Genomic DNA, 16988 nt, shown 5'->3' on the forward strand with positions numbered 1-16988 from the left:
ACAACTCTCAACAGTTGTCCTACGTAGCCCCGCCCACCCGTAAACCCCGCCCACCTGTGCCCCTTCGCCGAGCACTCACACTTCGCCCTCCGGGGCATACGTGGTGCCCGAGATGGTGAACTCGTGCAAACGGCAGGTACCCGTTCCGGCCTCAGCTACCACGAACATCTGGGGGGCACAAGGGTGTGCTCATGTTTTTCAAACTCTTGTTTCATTATCCTTAGTAGGACTGTTCAAATGAAGTCCTACTAGGGATTCTAGCAGGTCAGGGGCTGCAGGGCAGCAAAGCAAGCTGGTGCCCCCACCCCTGCGGCAGCCTCTGGTGCACTTCTGTGGGGGACTAAGGTCTCAGACACAGAGCGTGGGTTTCCAGGGTTTTATGGGAGCAGGGATGGGAGGAGTGATCAGGGGGCCTGGGAGAATGGGAAACCCACAGCCTTCAGCAACAGCCCAGCCACTCCTCTACCCCAGAGACCTGCTGGAGTCTCAGCCAGACTCCCTGGAGCATGTGGGCAGCAGCCCAGGATCTGGGATCGAGTGCCAAGGAATGAATAATTCCTGCCTGGGCCCTTCCCAGGTCACTGGAGCTGGTGTATCGGGTGACAGGCACTGACCACAGAGTGTCATGGTGGAGCAGGATTAAAACCTGGGTCCAGGCCCGGCTTGGCTCGGATGCCCAGGCTGTACTTGACCCTCCCCTATTTCCTTTATGGTCACCTGGCAGGGCTTGCACACCCAAACTTCAGACGAGGAAACTGAGGTTCACAGATGGCCTGCGAGGACCCTACAGAGTGACACATGTGTCCAAATGATGCATGTCCAGCCAGGCTTTGCTGCTCTGCCCCAGGAAAACCTGGATCTGCTTCCCACCATGGGACAGCACACATATTCTCTCCTCCATCTCTGGAGTCGGGGAGTGGCCCAGAGAGGTAGCCCTGCCTGCCGAGCATCACACAGCAACACCCAGGCTGGCTGCAGCCACTCACCCGGCAGACCGACATCTGATTGGTGGTGAGCGTGCCCGTCTTGTCCGAGCAGATGACCGAGGTGCAGCCCAGAGTCTCCACAGAGGGCAGGCTCCGCACAATGGCGTTCTTGCGGGCCATCCGCCGCGTGCCCAGTGCTAGGCAAGTAGTGATGACAGCCGGGAGGCCCTCGGGGATGGCAGCCACAGCCAGGGCCACAGCGATCTTGAAGTAGTAGACAGCACCTCGAAGCCAGGAGCCGCCGTGGGCAGGGTCGGCAAAGTGCCCGATGTTAATGACCCACACGGCCATGCAGATCACGGAGATGGCACGAGACAGCTGCTGCCCAAACTCGTCCAGCTTCTGCTGCAAGGGCGTCCGCTCTGGCTCCACGGCGGCCATCTGACTGCGGATCTTACCCAGCTCAGTGTGCAGGCCTGTGGCCACTGCCACACCCACTGCCTTGCCTGATGCAATGTTGGTGCCCTGGCCGAGGGAGGGGATAAGCAAAGGGGCTGGTTGGCACCTCAGTAGGGGACCAGGACCCCTGACCCCTTCAGGCTGGGATTAGGGCTCGCTTCCTGCTCCTTGGCTTTCTCTTTCTCCATGTCACTTAGTGCTCCCAGACAGATGCAGCTATGTAGTCTTGAGTTACGACTGTCATCGCCTTGACAGTGTCAGCTCTATGCAGGCAGGGACTTGGTTTGGTGCCACATTCCCAGTGCCAGCATGGGGTCTGGCACAGAGGCAGCAACAGCTGATATTGACAGCACAGCATAGCACCAAGCCATTAAAATGAGGTTCATACACAACCAAAACAGCCACACAGGGGTGCTGCTGTGATCTCAGGTAAACAGTTTTAAACAGTATTTACTGAAGAATCAAGAAAATCTGAGCTTAAGTACATCCATTCCCAAGGCCCCAGTAAGATCCCCAAGCCCTGATGCAAGAGCTGGCCAGCATGAGCCTCCGTGTCCTCCTGTAAAATGATCCAGCAGAGGCGAGAGAAACAGCTGTTAAGGGGAGGCTCATAACTCATCCCCTTCAGATGGGTGCCCTGTGCCAAGGCTGGAGAGGTGGGTGCTGGCAGCTTCAGTATCTCTTCTGCCCTGAGCCATGCAGCTCCTGCCCCTACGTACAGGCCCCTCTGCTAAGGAAGGGCTTCCCAGATGGCACTAGTGGTAAAGAATCTGCTTGCAATGCAGAAGACCCAGGTTTGACTCCTGGATGAGAAAGATCCCCTGGAAGAGGAAACGGCACCCCTCTCCAGTATTCTTGCCTGGGAAATCTCATGGACAGAGGAGCCTGGCGGGCTACAGTCCAGGGGGTCGCAAAGAGTCGGACACGACTGAGCGACTAAACACGCATGCACTGCCAAGGAAATGACCTGCAGTTAGCCAGAGCGCCCTCCTTAGAAAGTTTCCTGTGACGGCTGCTGATGCCTGGGCGTGCCCCTTGGTGTCCCCTCCCCACCCAAAGCAGCTTATCCAAGGCTTCCGGGCACCTTGGCGGGGCGCTCCCCTCAAGCAGAGCTGCAGGTGAATATCACTTTCTCCCTTTCTGTTCACTTCTGGGGACACTTTATAACTTAGCACCCAGGGCCACTGCCAATCGGCTCGACCCCTCGTTGTGGCCTCTGTGCTCGGCTTCAGGCTGTTACTAGGCAGCCCATGAGCATCACCGGTTAGGTCTCTCTGGGGCCACAGGGGCTGATCTCTTCCCCCAGAGCTGAACCCCATCACTGTCCCTGGGCAGACACTCTCCCTGGTGTCTTGTCTTAGGGATCAGTTTTCTTATCTGAGAAACGAATGGTTCCTGACATTCTCTACCATTCTGGCAATGCTCCTCTCTCTAGAGGATTCTGCTGAGTGACTATACACAGGCTCTGTCCCTCTCCAGCTTAAAGCAGGATAAGCCTAGCAGGTAGGAGAAAAACTCTGGAATCAGATGGCTGAGTCCACATCCCAGCTCTGCCGCTCACTGGCTGTGTGAGCTTGGGAAACTTACTTAACCTCTCGGTGCCTGTTTCCTTGCTGGAAAATGCAGACAAGTATACTTATTTCAAAGGCGATCCAAGCATAAAATAAATACATACAGGTAAAGGTCTTAGAACAGGGCCAAGCACACAGCTCCACTAAATATAACTATTATTATCACCAGAAATTTTCACGTATTCTCAATGATTGTGAGGTTCTTTCCCATAGGGCTCTATCTGATTCATCTAAATGTTATTATTTTATTATAAGGCACTTACAGAAAACAGCATGTTCTTCTTGTCCTGGTTGACAGCTCTGGGGTCCGGGATGGCGTCTGTGTGCTTGGTCACAGACACAGATTCACCTGGATGTAGAATCAGAAATGAGAAGCCCGGGACTTCCCTGGTGGTCCAGCGACTGAGACTCCACACTCCCCTTTGCAGGGTGCCTGGGTTCAGTCCCTGGTCGGGGTACTAGATCCCACGTGCCGCAAGTAAAGATCAAAATCACAACTAAGACCCAGTGTAGACAAATACATACACACATACATATTTTAAAAAAGAAACAACAAGCCCCGTGTGAAGTCCTCCCATCCCCGGGCCTCTGGACCTCACCGGTCAGGATGGACTGGTCCACTCTCAGCGTGGTGGACTTGATGTCAATGAGACGGAGGTCGGCGGGCACTTTGTCTCCCACTGTGGAGGGAGAACGGCTTGGCTGAGTGTGGCTCTGGGCACCCCTTCCCAGGAAAGCCTGCAGGGCTCCCAGAAGCCAAGGCCAGGGCTGGCAGGCAGGCCTGAGCTGTCCCCTGGCTTACAGTCCCTTTATTCATCCAATGAGGTTCTAGCTAAAGAGCTGTAGAGGGATCCAACAGCCCCCCTCTACAACATACAGTCAGAAAGAGAAGAGTGGGCTCATTAGCATCTTATAATGCAAGGAGAATACCCCGAAGCACCTGCCACTTCCACGATGTCTCCAGGGACGATGTCCCGGGCAAGGATGCGTTGCACACCCTTTCGGTCCGCGCGGATCACCTTGCCCATCTCAGGCTCATACTCCTTGAGGGCCTCGATGGCACTCTCCGCGTTGCGTTCCTGCAGAGGCAGGAAGGCTATCTATCTCTGCTGGCCCTAGCAAGCCACCCCCTTGGAAGGACACCCCTTGGGGCCTGGGATGGATCTGGAAGCAGAAGGACCTGCAGGGTTCCAGAACCAGGTGAAGGTGACACCTAGCAGCTGGGAGACCCCAGGATGCAGCCGCACCCCCAAGTCTCCCACCTGCCACACGCCCACAATCGCATTGGCCACAAGGATCAGCATGATGACCAGGGGCTCCACGAAGGCTGTCGTGGTCTCCTCGCCCTCCTCAAACCAGGCCAGGACCTGTCGGGATCAGAGCTGGTGAGTGGCAGCTATGCCATGAGCCAGGGTCTGCCTGCCATTTCCTCTGTACTCTGGGTCCATCTACTCCTGTTTGGGAGAAAGTACCCCTGGGGAGCCCTGGATTTGGAGAGGTCTGCTCTCAGAAGGCCTTGGCTTGGTTACTACTACCTCCAGGTAGTGACCGCCACAGCCCACGTCCCACCCCACCCACTCTCAGGGTCATGGGGCCACTGTTGGCTTGACTGTGGTTCTCCAAGTGTGGGGCCCAGACCAGCAGCAGCATCACCTAGGAACCTGTTAGAAATGCAAATTCCTGGGGTCCATCCCAGACCTGCTGAGTCAGAAACTGGGGTGGACCCCAGCAGTCTGTGTTACAATATCAGGTTCATGGCCCTGTGCTCAGAGGACCATGGTAAGAGGACCAGCCAGAGCCCAGGCCTGGAGGCGGGAGACCTCGTTCCAGTCTGTTCCCACCTCTTGGCCCAAGTGGGTACTTGTCATCCTCTCCAGGCCTCCATGTGTCCATCTGTTCTGAGCAGGGGGTACCAGAACCCTTTTGGCTTAGCTGTAGGAGTCCTCAATTTCCAAAGGACAGTGAGTGGCCAGGATAGTCAGACTGAGCTGGCTGGGCCCCTGCCGGCTGGAGGGCAGGGCTGGGAGCAGGAGTGACAACCACCTTCTGGACTCCATTCCCTGCATGACCCTTGGGTCTCTGCTGCTCAGCCACCAATGCCCCGCTCCCCACCGCTCCACCCTGGGCCCATGGCCCTGTGGGTCCAGAAGGAGTCTAGGCTGAGGACATGGTGGGCAGCAATCGGGAGCAGCAGCCAGGAGGCAGCTGCGGGAGGTTGAGGTCTGAAGTCTCTCTGAGGAGCCATGGAAGGTACTGCATGCGCTCTCAGCCCGGGGGATTCGCCCCCCAGGGACATTTGGCAACATCTGTAGACTTGACTGTCACAACCATGCTAATGGCATCTGGTGGGCAGAGGCCAGGGATGCTGCTCAACACTCTACAGTACACAGGACGGTCCCTGCCACAGAGAACTGTCTGGTCCAAGAAGCCAACGGTGCTGATGCTAAGAAACCCTGCACCAAGGCAGGGAGGGGTGGGGTCAGAGGTGCTTTTGCAGGCTCACTCTGAAAACCAGGCTGGAAGAGGGGCTGGAGGGGACAGAGAGCTGGGAGTTCACTGTGGGGGCTGCAACGGTTTGGGCGAAGAATTGATGCTTTCAAACTGTGGTGCTAGAGAAGACTCTTGAGAGTCCCTTGGACTGCAAGGACATTAAACCAGTCAATCCCAAAGGAAATCAACCCTGAATATTCACTGGAGCAGCTTCAGCTACTATTCACAATCTCCAATATTTTGGCCACTTGATGCGAAGAGCCAACTCATTGGAAAAGACCCTGATGCTGGGAAAGATTGAAGGCAGGAGGAGAATGGGGTGACAGAGGATGAGATGGTTGGATGGCATCACCAACTCAATGGACATGAATTTGAGCAAACTGGGAGACATTATCGAAGGATAGTGAAGCCTGGCATGCTGCAGTTCATGGGGTCGCGAAGAGTCAGACACGACGACGGAGCGTGTCTGACTCACGACTGAGCGACTGACAACAAAGGGGGTGGATAGGGGCCCGGGGATGCCCACAGCTGAGAGGATAGCCCTGTGGCTCAGAGCCTGGGCCACTGAGCACTGCCTGGACCCGCTCCCCGGCCCAGGCTGCCTGATGCCGTGGGAAAGGGCTACTTACGAAAGAGACCAGGGCGGCCAGCAGCAGGATTCGAACCAGGAGGTCCTCGAACTGTTCCAGCACGAGCTCCCACAGGGACTTCCCTGGGAATGGGAGCGCCACATGAGGGCTGGGCTCCTGACCGACTGCCCGATCGCGTCCATGCGGAGCTGCGGTGGCCCAGTCCCTCCCTCCCATTTGAAGGAGGAGAACCCGAGGCCCTGAGAGGCACAGATGGGCAACGCTGGGGGCTCAGCCAGGCCCCACCGCCTGGGAGGGGAGGACACAGCCTGACGGTGGCTGGCCCGGGGTGCCATCTGGTGCCCTTGCAGGCCGCCCCGGCCCCAGCCTCACCTTCCTCGGTCGGGAGTTCTGCAGGATCCAGGCAGCCAAAGGAGCCATGAGGAGACAGAAATGACTGGGTTACCAAGCAGAGTCTGAGCAGTCCCCTCCCTGTGGTGCCCACCAGAACCCCCACGATGGGCAGGACACATTCCCCCCAGGTCTTTGAGGTCACAGAACACATGGTTTGTGCCTGGATGCTTTTACATCCCTCCCCCACCTGACTCTGGTGGAGGATGGCCTGCTGTGACCTGACTCACCCTGGGACAAAAACCGAGCCAGGGCCCTCCAGGCCAGTTCCTCCTCCATTGCACAGAAGGGAAACTGAGACCTGGAGATGGGAACCCTGAGGTCACATCAGGGTAGAGTTGGTAGTTCTCAGGGCTCCCTGCACTGCCCTTTCTCAGATGCCCACCCAGTCCCATTCAATGTCCCCCTACCCACGGGGTCCCCCTAACCACAATGTCCCGTTCAAATTGAGAAAACTGGCTCAGGCCACCTCTGACACACCTGCTTCTCCAGGACCAAGGGGACAAGGCCCGCAGCACTGCCCACCCCACCCAGGGCTCCCTGGGCATGACCTCAGCAGGCAGCGCCACGGGCTTCAATTCCTGGAGGCTGAATGTCAGCTTGGTCCCTCCCAGCGGCCCGCTCCAGCAGGCTCAGAGAGGACCCAGCCAGCCTGCCGAGGCCCAGACCCACAGAATATTTTGAAGAACCACGTCTCCAAACACCACAGGGACGTGCTGTGCCTTTACAGGCTCCACTTTCATCTCCTTCAGGTCCCAAAGCACCCATGTTACAGCTGGAGCTGGCTGCCCCAGTAACTGAGTCCAGGAATCTTCCCAACAGCCTAAAGGGGAGGTAAGTGGGGAAGCCGACCCCGTCTTGCAGGTGCAAGAACTGAGGTCCAGAGTGGATGCGTGGCTTGAACAAGGTCACACAGCAAGCAGGGGTGTTTGTGGGTCTGAGGAAAGGGACCCTGGAAGGGCTTCTCCCTCCTTCTGCCGATCTCAGGACCTGCCCAGGGCTGTCTGAGGGCTCTCTCAGACCAAGCCTAACTGACCCTTGTCTCCTTTTCTCCGGTACTATTCCCAGGACAATCCCTGGGCCAGCAGCATCGGGGTCACCCGGGAGCTTGTTAGCAATGCAGAACCCAAGGCCCCACCCCAGGCCGCTCTTCCTCCCTCCTCCTCGCTGACATGGGTCTTTGCCTCTGCCTACCTGCTTTCAGCTCAAGCACCAGCCGGCATTTTTTCCCACGGGCGGCCCCTACCCTGACCACCTGTTTGGAAGGTCTGGGGTCTGCACCTGGCAGCTGGACCATGGGGAGTACTGAGCAGCCCACTGGGCTGCAGGAATCCAGGAGGAAAACATAACCTAAAAATACACTTTCTAGCATTTTTCTCCAAAGTCCTATTTTAGGCAACAGCTGACATTTTCCGTGGAAAATGTAATCTCCAGTGTCCTGAGTTGAGATTAAAATCAAACAGACTTTTTCCTTCTGATCTATTTAGCTAAAGTGAACAGGAAAGGCAGGAGAGAGGGCCAGCCCTGGTTTCTGGGCCAATTCTCCAATGGAGCAGGGTCTTTTAGAGGTCATCTCAGCCATGCCCCAGCCTCGGAGTACACGTCAGCCTGCTTCTGCCATGCTAAACCCAGGAGTTTCCTCAACTCCTCAACCTCTGCAGGTGTCTTCAGGATTCCTGACCTAAGGAAGAGTTTATCTGTAAGTCTCACCCGAATCCCTCCCTCTGTCTACCTAGCCCCTCCCTCTGCTGGCGTGTAGCCTCGAAGCCACCATATTCCTCAGGGCATTTTTTCCGGATAGGGGCGAGGCCTGGGGTTGGGAAACCTGTTCCAGAACATACCAGCTCTAGTGAGTGAAGTTGCTCAGTCATGTCCAACTCTTTGCAACCCCATGGACTATAGTCTACCAGGCTCCTCTGTCCATGGAATTTTCCAGGCAAGAGTACTGGAGTGGGTTGCCATTTCCTTCTCCAGGCGATCTTCCCGAGCCAGGTATTGAACCTGGGTCTCCTGCATTGCAGACAGACACTGTATCATCTGAGACACCTGTGAAGCAGCCACCAGCTCCAGTCCCCACTGCAAACTGCCCTCCACCTGCTGGTCTCACCGGGTCTCCTCCCTCTCCCCTTCCACCTGACTGTCCCCTTCTGCTGACTCACAGCCCGATCCAAGGTCCACTCTTGGTGTCGTTATCACGCTGTTCCCCCGGGGCTTCTCATTCTCCCCACCTTGTGGACACACAATAGGACTATACGTCCCATCTTCCTGTTCGAGTTGCAAAAAGAAGGATGTGTGTTAGTTTGGGCTGGAATGTAGAACTGTTGGAGAATGGCACTGTCCAGTGGAACTTCCTGCGGTGATGGAAAAGTCCTACAGCCATGCTGTCTGATACGGTAGCCACCGGCCACATGGAGCTATTGAGCACTGGGAATGTAGCTAGTGTGACTAAGTAGCTACATTTTATTTCTTTATTATTATTTTAAAATATTTAATTATTTGGCTGTGCCAGGTCTTGGCTGCAGCATGTGGGATCTTCCATCTTCACTGTGGCATGTGGAATCCAGTTTCTTGACGAGGGATCAAACTTGGGCCCCCTGCATTGGCAGCCGAGTCTTATGACACTGGACCGCCGGGAAAGTCCCAGCAGGTATATTTTAAATTAATTTTCATTCACTGAAACTCAAACAGCCACACAAGGCTAGCGGCTGCCCCAGTGGACAGCACAGTCTGGAGCTCTCTGACCCTCTGCTATAGCAACCAGGACCTGTGTGACGGTATCTGCTTTGTGAACCTGAGTCACAGAGTCAGGAGACACCGAGCTGCACGGAGGTGTGCTCGTACAGTGTGAGCAAGAGATGACCTGAATTGTTTCAATTCAATTCACTGAAACTGGGGGGTTGTAATGCAGGATAACCCGGCTGATCTTAACCAATGCCATCTTCTCCCCAGACCTGGCCTCTACCAGGGTAGAGCAAGGCATCCCTTCCACTCCCACCCCCTGCTCCTAGGGCAGGCTCAGTAAGCCATGAGGTCACCGCAGATGCCCCAGCCATCCATGCAGGAGGGCCCATCCCTGCTCCTGAAGTGCAAGCGCTTCCAGTCCTGCCTGAGCAGCTGGCTCTCTGGGGGGCCCTGGGCCTCATTTGGAAGATAGAGTACCACCCCAACCCTGCAGGGCTACTATGTGAATGAGCATTATTATCATTATTGAGTCACAGTTATTAAGCACCTGCTGCTGCTGCTAAGTCACTTCAGTCATGTCCGACTCTGTGTGACCCCAGAGGTGGCAGCCCACCAGGCTCCCCCGTCCCTGGGATTCTCCAGGCGAGATCACTGGAGTGGGTTGCCATTTCCTTCTCCAATGCATGAAAGTGAAAAATGAAAGTGAAGTCGCTCAGTCGTGTCCGACTCCTAGTGACCCCATGGACTGCAGCCTACCAGGCTCCTCCGTCCATGGGATTTGCCAGGCAAGAGTACTGGAGTGGGGTGCCATTGCCTTCTCCGTATTAAGTACCTACTATATGTCCTTGCCTGGAGAATCCCAGGGACAGGGGAGCCTGTTGGGCTGCCGTCTCTGGGGTCACACAGAGTCGGACACGACTGAAGCGACTTAGCAGCAACAGCAGCATATACCAAAGAACTTCCCAGGTGGCGCTAGTGGTAAAGAATCCACCTGCTAATGCCCGAGAGGCAACAGCTGTGGGTTCGATCTCTGGGTTGGAAGATCCCCTAAAGAAGGAAATGGCATCCCACTCCAGTATTCCTGCCTGGAAAATTCCATGGACAGAGGAGTCTGGAGGGCTACAGTCCACGGGGCCACAAAGAATCGGACACGACTGAGCGACTGAGCACTCACACCACGCAGCGTGCCACATGCCTACTTCGTCTCCGGAGATGAACGGTGGCACGCTGTGCGCCTAACACACGAGAAGGTGCTCCGCAGGCAGGATAATCACCTCCTTGTGTGCACTACTCTCTGGTGATTCTCAAACAAGCCAGCAAAGAGGATATGATTATTATTCCCATTTTACCGAGTAGAAGCGCAGAGAGGTTGAGTGCCTACCTAGTTCATGGTCACACAGCTGGGAAGTGGCAGGGAAGGGTTTTGAGCTCGGGCAGTTTGGCTCTCGAACCCGTGCTCTGGCCCTCTTGCACTCACTCCTAGACTGTCCTGCCTTCCCACCGCAGTGGTCCCCGAGCCTCCCCCAGTCAAGATCACCTAAAGGATCATAATCTCCCATGTCCTGACTGTTGGGCTGGGAGCCATCGTCAGCTGGCCCTTCCAAGGAGAACGGCCCATCTCCTGATGCCATCCCCCAAGCCTCACGGGCCAAGACAGAAACAAGAGGTGCCGCCCCTCCCAGACCCCTGCTGGGCCAATCCGGGGGCATATAACTCCCCCCAGTATTGCCTGAATCGTTCATACGGTGGCCTCTCCTGACAAAACCCTGCTCTGGGTAACTGTTGCCAGACTAAATCAGCCCCTGTCCACAGATACCCGACGTGGGGCTGGCCTGTAGGGTCCTGGGATGTGATCAGAGAAACTGCAGCTGAGAGCACAGAGTCTGGTCCAAGGACTGGAATTCAAATCCTATTATCTCGGTAGTTCTGTGACCATGGGCAAGTCACTTTAAGCCTGGATGTGCCTCAGTTTCCCCATCTGGAAAATGACGATAGTAAGAGCAACCACCTCATGAGGCTGCGTAACATGCATGAAGCACAGTGCGTGTGAATGTTCAGTAGACCTTAGCCATGACAACGGTGCACAGAAGTTCCCGTGTGCGGAGCAGCTGGGACAGCACCCGGCACACAGCAGGCACTCAATAAAACGGAATGAATGAATGACGCCACCCTGCTCACCGACCTTCCATGGGCCTACAAGATAAAGACCAACCTTCAAGACCTTCCTGGACTCACCTGTCCAGAATCCCTCTCATATCTTAGATGGCCGGCCCTCCCTCCACCCGCCAAGCAAGATGCCTCACGGTTGCCCCTGGTTTTGCCCCGCTCCAAGATTTTGCTTTCACAGTCCCTTCTGTGCAGGGTACCTCCCCATCTCATCGGAACTTCCCAGGAGGGCTTCCTGGAAGAGTCCTCCTCTCTCTGGTCTTCAGTGTTGCCTCCTGCTCCAGCATCGGCGTACCTCTAGGGCAGGCAGGGGGTGAGTCATCCCTAGGTCCACCCAGAGCCTCACAGAATTGTTTATTCTCTTGCCCCACGGTTCAGCCCTGGGGCCACAGCCCAGAGCCCAGGAGAAGGGAGGTGCAAGGCCAAGACTGCCCCCAGGCTCCACTCACCACCTGCTCCCTTAATTCCCCCCTTGACTCCTTCCTCCGTTGGAAACTGGTATTTCGGCTTCTAAATGTTGGTTCCAGCCAGGTTCCAGCCGGGTGAGGCGAGTGCTCACCAAGGTCTTCCTCAAAGGTAAATTTGCAGAGCAATTAAACTCTCATTTGCAAAGTCAGGGAGAGGCCTAGGCTGGGCAGACCCCACCCCACCCGCCTGGCCTGTCCCTGGTCTCCAGGCCCCACCTGGAGTGGTCAGTCCTACCTGGCTGACCAGGCCCCAGAGGCCAAGTGTTGGCAAGGCAACTGTGTACCCGCAGTGCTGTGGGCAGATGTGGCCATGCCTCAGAGAACTGCTGGTACACGGGCTTGGGGTGCTACAGGGGCAGGGCTGGTGCAGAGGGGCGGGGGGTGGGGTGCCAAGGCTGCCCAACAAAGGTGTGAGAACTAGGGTGAGCCTGAAGGCTCTTCACACCTGGGAAGCCCCTATAGGGGATCTCAGAGCTGTGTCTCCGCCCTACAGACAACGGGCCAAGGAAGCGGGTGCCTCGGCTGAGGGCAGGAGATAAGGTCACAGCCAAGTCACCACCGGCAGGAATCTAAATCAAGACCATCCCTCCCATGTGGCGGCCCTGGAGCTCCAGTACCCACTGCACAGATGGCTGAGGCCCAGGAAGGCAGGCGCCTGCCCCCGTCACAGCCCCTCCCCCAGGCCTCTTAAACCAAAACACTGCCCCTTCCCCGCAGAGACCTCCTGGGGCCTCACCTGACCCCTACATCCCTGGGCTCTGGGGTAAAGGCGCTTTGGGGGGATGGCCGAACCTAGTCCTGTCTCCTGCCAAGGCTCACATCCAGCAGGAGTGATAGGCAGCCCATCCATGGATACAAGGAGAGCCAAGGGCTCCTAAATATATACAATAAAATGCCCAATAGGATTTGCAAACAGAAAAATGCAAAGGAAGACTGTGAGAGGCCACCTTCTATCAGACTGGCATCTGATAAGGTACTGTGTTGGGGAGGTGGTGGGGAAACAGGCCAACCGATGCAACTTTATGAAGAAGAGTGCAGCAACAGCTGTCAACATTGAATACACACACTTCCTTGGACCCAGCAATTCCACTTCTAGGAATCTGTCCTTTGGTGATTTTCACAGTGTGTGAAATGACATGAGGACAAGGATACGCCTTATGTGTGTGATAACAGAGGCTTCGCACAAACCCCAAATCCATGAGAAGCCAGAGGGAAGAAACGCTGGAATGGCCATGTGAAGAAACTCTGCAAAGCCACTAGAAAGCCCAAGGGTGCTCCACGTGGAACCATCCACAAGAGTGACTGTCACAAGGAGAGGAGGGGCAAAAGGCCCTCAAAATCCACTCCCTTTCACGTAAAAAAGACCATCGATCACAGATCCAGAGATGTGTGCGCGCAGGATATCTTGGGAAGGGGACACTAGGGCTGCCGGGAGGGGTTCGTGGGGACGGGGCTGGGGAGCATTTACCCTACACCTTAGGGACTTTTTGCATGTGGTGCTGTGTGCCCATTTTTATTCAAAAAACAAGTTGAGGGAATTCCCTGGCGGTCCAGTGGTTAGGACTCCACACTCTCACTGCCCAGGGCCTGGGTTCAACCCTTGGTCAGGGAATTAAGATGCCACAAGCCATGGTCAAAAACAAACAAAACGAAATCAGTTGAAAGTTTGTAGAAATCCCCCCCGCACACCCCGCCCTGGGCACCTCTGGGACCTGCCGAGAAAGCCGGGCTCACAAGAGGCCAGGAGCCTCCCACTTACTGTCCTGTTGGGGCCTCAGAGGGCACGGCTACATGCCGGGGTGCAGACAGATGGGGGGACAACTCCAGGCACACTCACTGACTGACACCCTCCCCACCTCTCTGCTCAGAGGGCGGGGAGAAGGACCCCGCCCCCTCCTCTGCGGCAGAACTTGCGAACTTTAGGACTTAAGCAAATGACTTCCTGGTGGTTTCTAGCACTAACGACTTTGCAGGTGCAGAGACTTCTGGGGTTGAGGGGACACTAGTCCCTGGGGTGTCCCCCCGCCCCCGCCGGCTTCTGGCCCAGAGCCACACCAGGCTCCTCTCCCGCCACGATAAGGGAGGGCTTGGTGTACGCACTCACTCACAATAACTCTTGTGGCACGGGTCCTATTACAGCCTCACTGACAATGAGCAAATACAGGCACAGAGAAGCAAAGCAATTGGTCCAGGATTGCACGGCTATGAAGGGGCAGAGCTAGGGCCTGAAACCCTGTCAGCCTCACTCCATAGGCCGTGTGGGGCGCCCAGGCTTCCTCCTCAGGCCGGGGCTGGGCCGGGAGGAGAGCCTAAGGCAGGAAGGGGCAACTGGCTCCCTTCTCCTCAGCTCAGGACTTCCAGAGCCCTGGAATGCTTCCTGAGGAAAAAGCCCTCGGAGAAGCCCGAGCGGGGATGGGGGTGGGGTGGTTGGTGCAGGGAGAAGGCGAGCAGAAGGTTCCACTAGCTCCTATCGAGCTGACCCAGCTCTGAGCACAGGCTCCTACTCCAGGGTCCCAGAGTCTGCAGAAACTGTGACCCCCTTGAACAGACAGGAAAAGTGAGACCCAGAGAGGGGCAGGCACCCAGGATTAGCTCCATTTACTGGGTGACCTTAGGTAAGCTGTCAACCTCCTGGTGCCTCAGTTACCCGCTCTGTAAAATGGGGATGACAGCAGTTGTTTTTAGGAAGGAAAGAAGACAAGAGATGAAAAGTGCTAAGACCAGTGCCTGGTACATAGTAAATACTCAGTGAATATTAGCTTTTATTTTTACTACCATCAAAGCACAGAGGAACCGGAGGAGCCCAGGAATAGCCACTCCCCAACTTTTCCTACCACCCTCCCCAAAACACACATCCACCTCTCTGGACCTACACACTGCACTGACATCCTTATCCATCACCAGCCAGGGCACCCTAAAATCCTCTCACCTAAACCAGACAGCATCGGGGAGAACTAAAGGCTCCCTCGTTCTCAGTCAGCTTCCCCTCTTCAGGGAGACATGGGGGCCAGAAAGGAGAGGGTGTTGGCCAGGGTGAGGCAGAGCAACCTCTGTATGGTTCTGGAGAAGGGCTGGGCTCCAGCTTCCTTTGGGAATGAGGACTCTCAAGCGGGAGGCCACACAGAGGAGGCCATGGAACCCCAGCTCTGCTGCCCTGACCCCCACCCCCAACCATGAGCTGGGGGACCGGCCCGCCTTGCCCTGAACTCCTCCAGCAAGGACACCCTGCCTGCCAAGTCACTAATAGGGGATATTAAATAATATTTATCTCCCTAGTTCCTCCCACAGCTCAACTAAATATAGCAGCTAATTTTTTTGAAAAAGGATTTCTGCTCCAGAAAGATAATATTTATATAAGAGGTGGTTGTCATAAACCCATACAAAACCCAAAGCTCCCTTTCTGACAGCTCTTTGCAATTTTCAAGCCAGCCCTGGGCAGTGAGACACACGGGCCAGAGAACCTCCCCTCTGGCTGGCAGGGAGCCCTGCCAGGGTGAGTCCCCGAGATCTGAAAGGACATGGGTCCAGGCTGCATGCTGGGAATGGAGATGACATTTCTCTCCAGAGCCCTAGGGACTCCGAGCCCTAGGGGTGGACGAAGGGGGCAAAATCCTGACTGGAAGTGACTTGGGGGGGGGTGGACCTCTGCATCTTCTACCTTCCCAGGGCCACGTCTGGACAGTACAGGCACTGGCCAGTGCCTCTGGGCCGGGGGAGAATCCCACACGCCACTGAACAGGAGAAAGGATGACACCTTTCCCTCCCAAACAGCAACAGCGCCCAAGGCTGCCTCCGAGACCAGAGATGGGGCAGGCGTGGCTCCAGGTCACCCAGGAAGGAAAGGCCTCCCCAGGCAACTCCCAGTCCGAGGCCTTGAACCTGTCACCCTGCAGGGAGGTGGGTCTCCCGCCTCAGCAGTTCAAAGCCCCCACCACCGACTCCGCCAGCCACATCCGCCCGGGGTGGCAGAAAGAGGAAGACCTGGGGATGGGGGTGGGGGCACCGAAGCTGCCAGCTGACAAGCTGCACCTCCCGGGCGTTTTATTGAGCCCTAGAGAGAGACCCTCGGGGTCAGCTGGGAGGCGGGACCTCAGGGTCTCCGGCTGGTCCCCCTCCAGCTGACCTCGGTGTGCGCACCTGCCGGACTCCGGCGGGCTGCAGCGGCGCGAGGATCCAGCGCGCAGCGGCGCGAGGATCCAGCGCGCAGCGGCGATGGGGGTGGGCTAGGACCTGCGGGAGTGGACCGCGACCGGGATGGAGGTGGGAACCCCGGAAGGGCCGCACCGGTCCCTGGGCCCGGAGGGAGGAGATCGGGGTGGGGGAACCAGGCGTCCGGTCTCCGAACCCGGAACCCGCACCTCCTTCCCCGGTGAAGGTGCAGCGCGGCCCCGCCGGGAGCCCCAAAAGCGTCTGCAGAGGTTTCCGGAGCCCTCGCTTCCTGCCCGCCCGCCCGCGGGGGCCGATGGCTGGGAGGGGCGAGGACCACTCCGCGGCCACCTTGCCGGGGTGGGTTGGGGGAGGGCTGAGACCGCGGCGCGCGAGGTCCCCGCTGCCCCCGCCTGGCCCGCGCTCTCACCGTTAGGGCCGTAGCGCTCCCGCGCGCCGGTCACCTGCTCCGCGCTCAGGCCGCCCTCGGCCGTCACCGAGAAGCGGCGCAGCACGTCGGCGGCCGGGAGCAGGTGCGCCTCCTCCATGCCGCCCGCCCGGACGTCTGCGCCGTCGGCACAGTGGGGGCCGCCTCTCCGAGGGGCTACTGCGCGGGACGTGGGGGACTCGGACCCCGACGGGCGCCGCGCGAGGCCATGACCGCGCTGGGACCGTCCCCGACGGCAGTGGCGGCAGCGGCCGGGGCCCCCGCCAGGATGCTGCGCCCCGGGCGCCCTCCCCGGGGCGGGGCGGCGCGGGGCCCGCCCCCGCACTCACACCCCTTCCGGCCGCCCTCGGAGCCCTCCGCCCCGCCCCCGCAGCGCCCCGGGGCGCGGAGGCCGGGCCACCCGCCCATTCTGCAGAAGGGGGAACTGAGGCCGCCCACGCGGAACGCACAGAGCTTGGGGGAGCCGAGGGCTCGAGGTCCGGAAGGGCCTCGGCCACTGGCCACAGAGCTCCAAGGGGTGGGGGTGGGGAACAGGGCAGGGAACTGGGGAGGGCTGCTGAGCTGAGCTGTCTCTGAGCTGCTTTCTCTTGAGCTCTCTTGGGTCCTGGGGGGTTGCAAGATGGGAGACGTCCATAGAGGAGTTTCCTACCCCC

General features: G+C 57.5%; 1 protein-coding gene across 5 annotated transcripts in view; it reads right to left on the minus strand.

Moving 5' to 3' along the window:
- The window catches only part of ATP2A3 (ATPase sarcoplasmic/endoplasmic reticulum Ca2+ transporting 3), a 34310-nt gene extending 17678 nt beyond the window's left edge, over positions 1 to 16632 (minus strand). For 2 of the 5 annotated variants that reach the window (XM_061390725.1, XM_061390723.1), the window contains exons 1-9: positions 16318 to 16605; positions 6409 to 6426; positions 6076 to 6158; positions 4219 to 4323; positions 3897 to 4035; positions 3556 to 3636; positions 3220 to 3305; positions 987 to 1451; positions 80 to 168 (exon numbers count right to left, since the gene is read on the minus strand). In XM_061390725.1, the coding sequence (XP_061246709.1) occupies positions 80 to 168; positions 987 to 1451; positions 3220 to 3305; positions 3556 to 3636; positions 3897 to 4035; positions 4219 to 4323; positions 6076 to 6158; positions 6409 to 6426; positions 16318 to 16435 (1184 nt within the window). In that variant the 5' untranslated portion in view covers positions 16436 to 16605. Of the gene's footprint in view, positions 1 to 79; positions 169 to 986; positions 1452 to 3219; positions 3306 to 3555; positions 3637 to 3896; positions 4036 to 4218; positions 4324 to 6075; positions 6159 to 6408; positions 6427 to 16317 lie in introns of all 5 variants that reach the window. The other 3 variants (XM_061390721.1, XM_061390722.1, XM_061390724.1) reach the window with 3 other exon arrangements.
- Between the last annotated feature and the right edge of the window lie 356 nt (positions 16633 to 16988).

The sequence above is a fragment of the Bos javanicus genome, chromosome 19 (genome assembly GCF_032452875.1).
Source record: "Bos javanicus breed banteng chromosome 19, ARS-OSU_banteng_1.0, whole genome shotgun sequence".
Classification (NCBI taxonomy): Eukaryota; Metazoa; Chordata; class Mammalia; order Artiodactyla; family Bovidae; genus Bos; species Bos javanicus.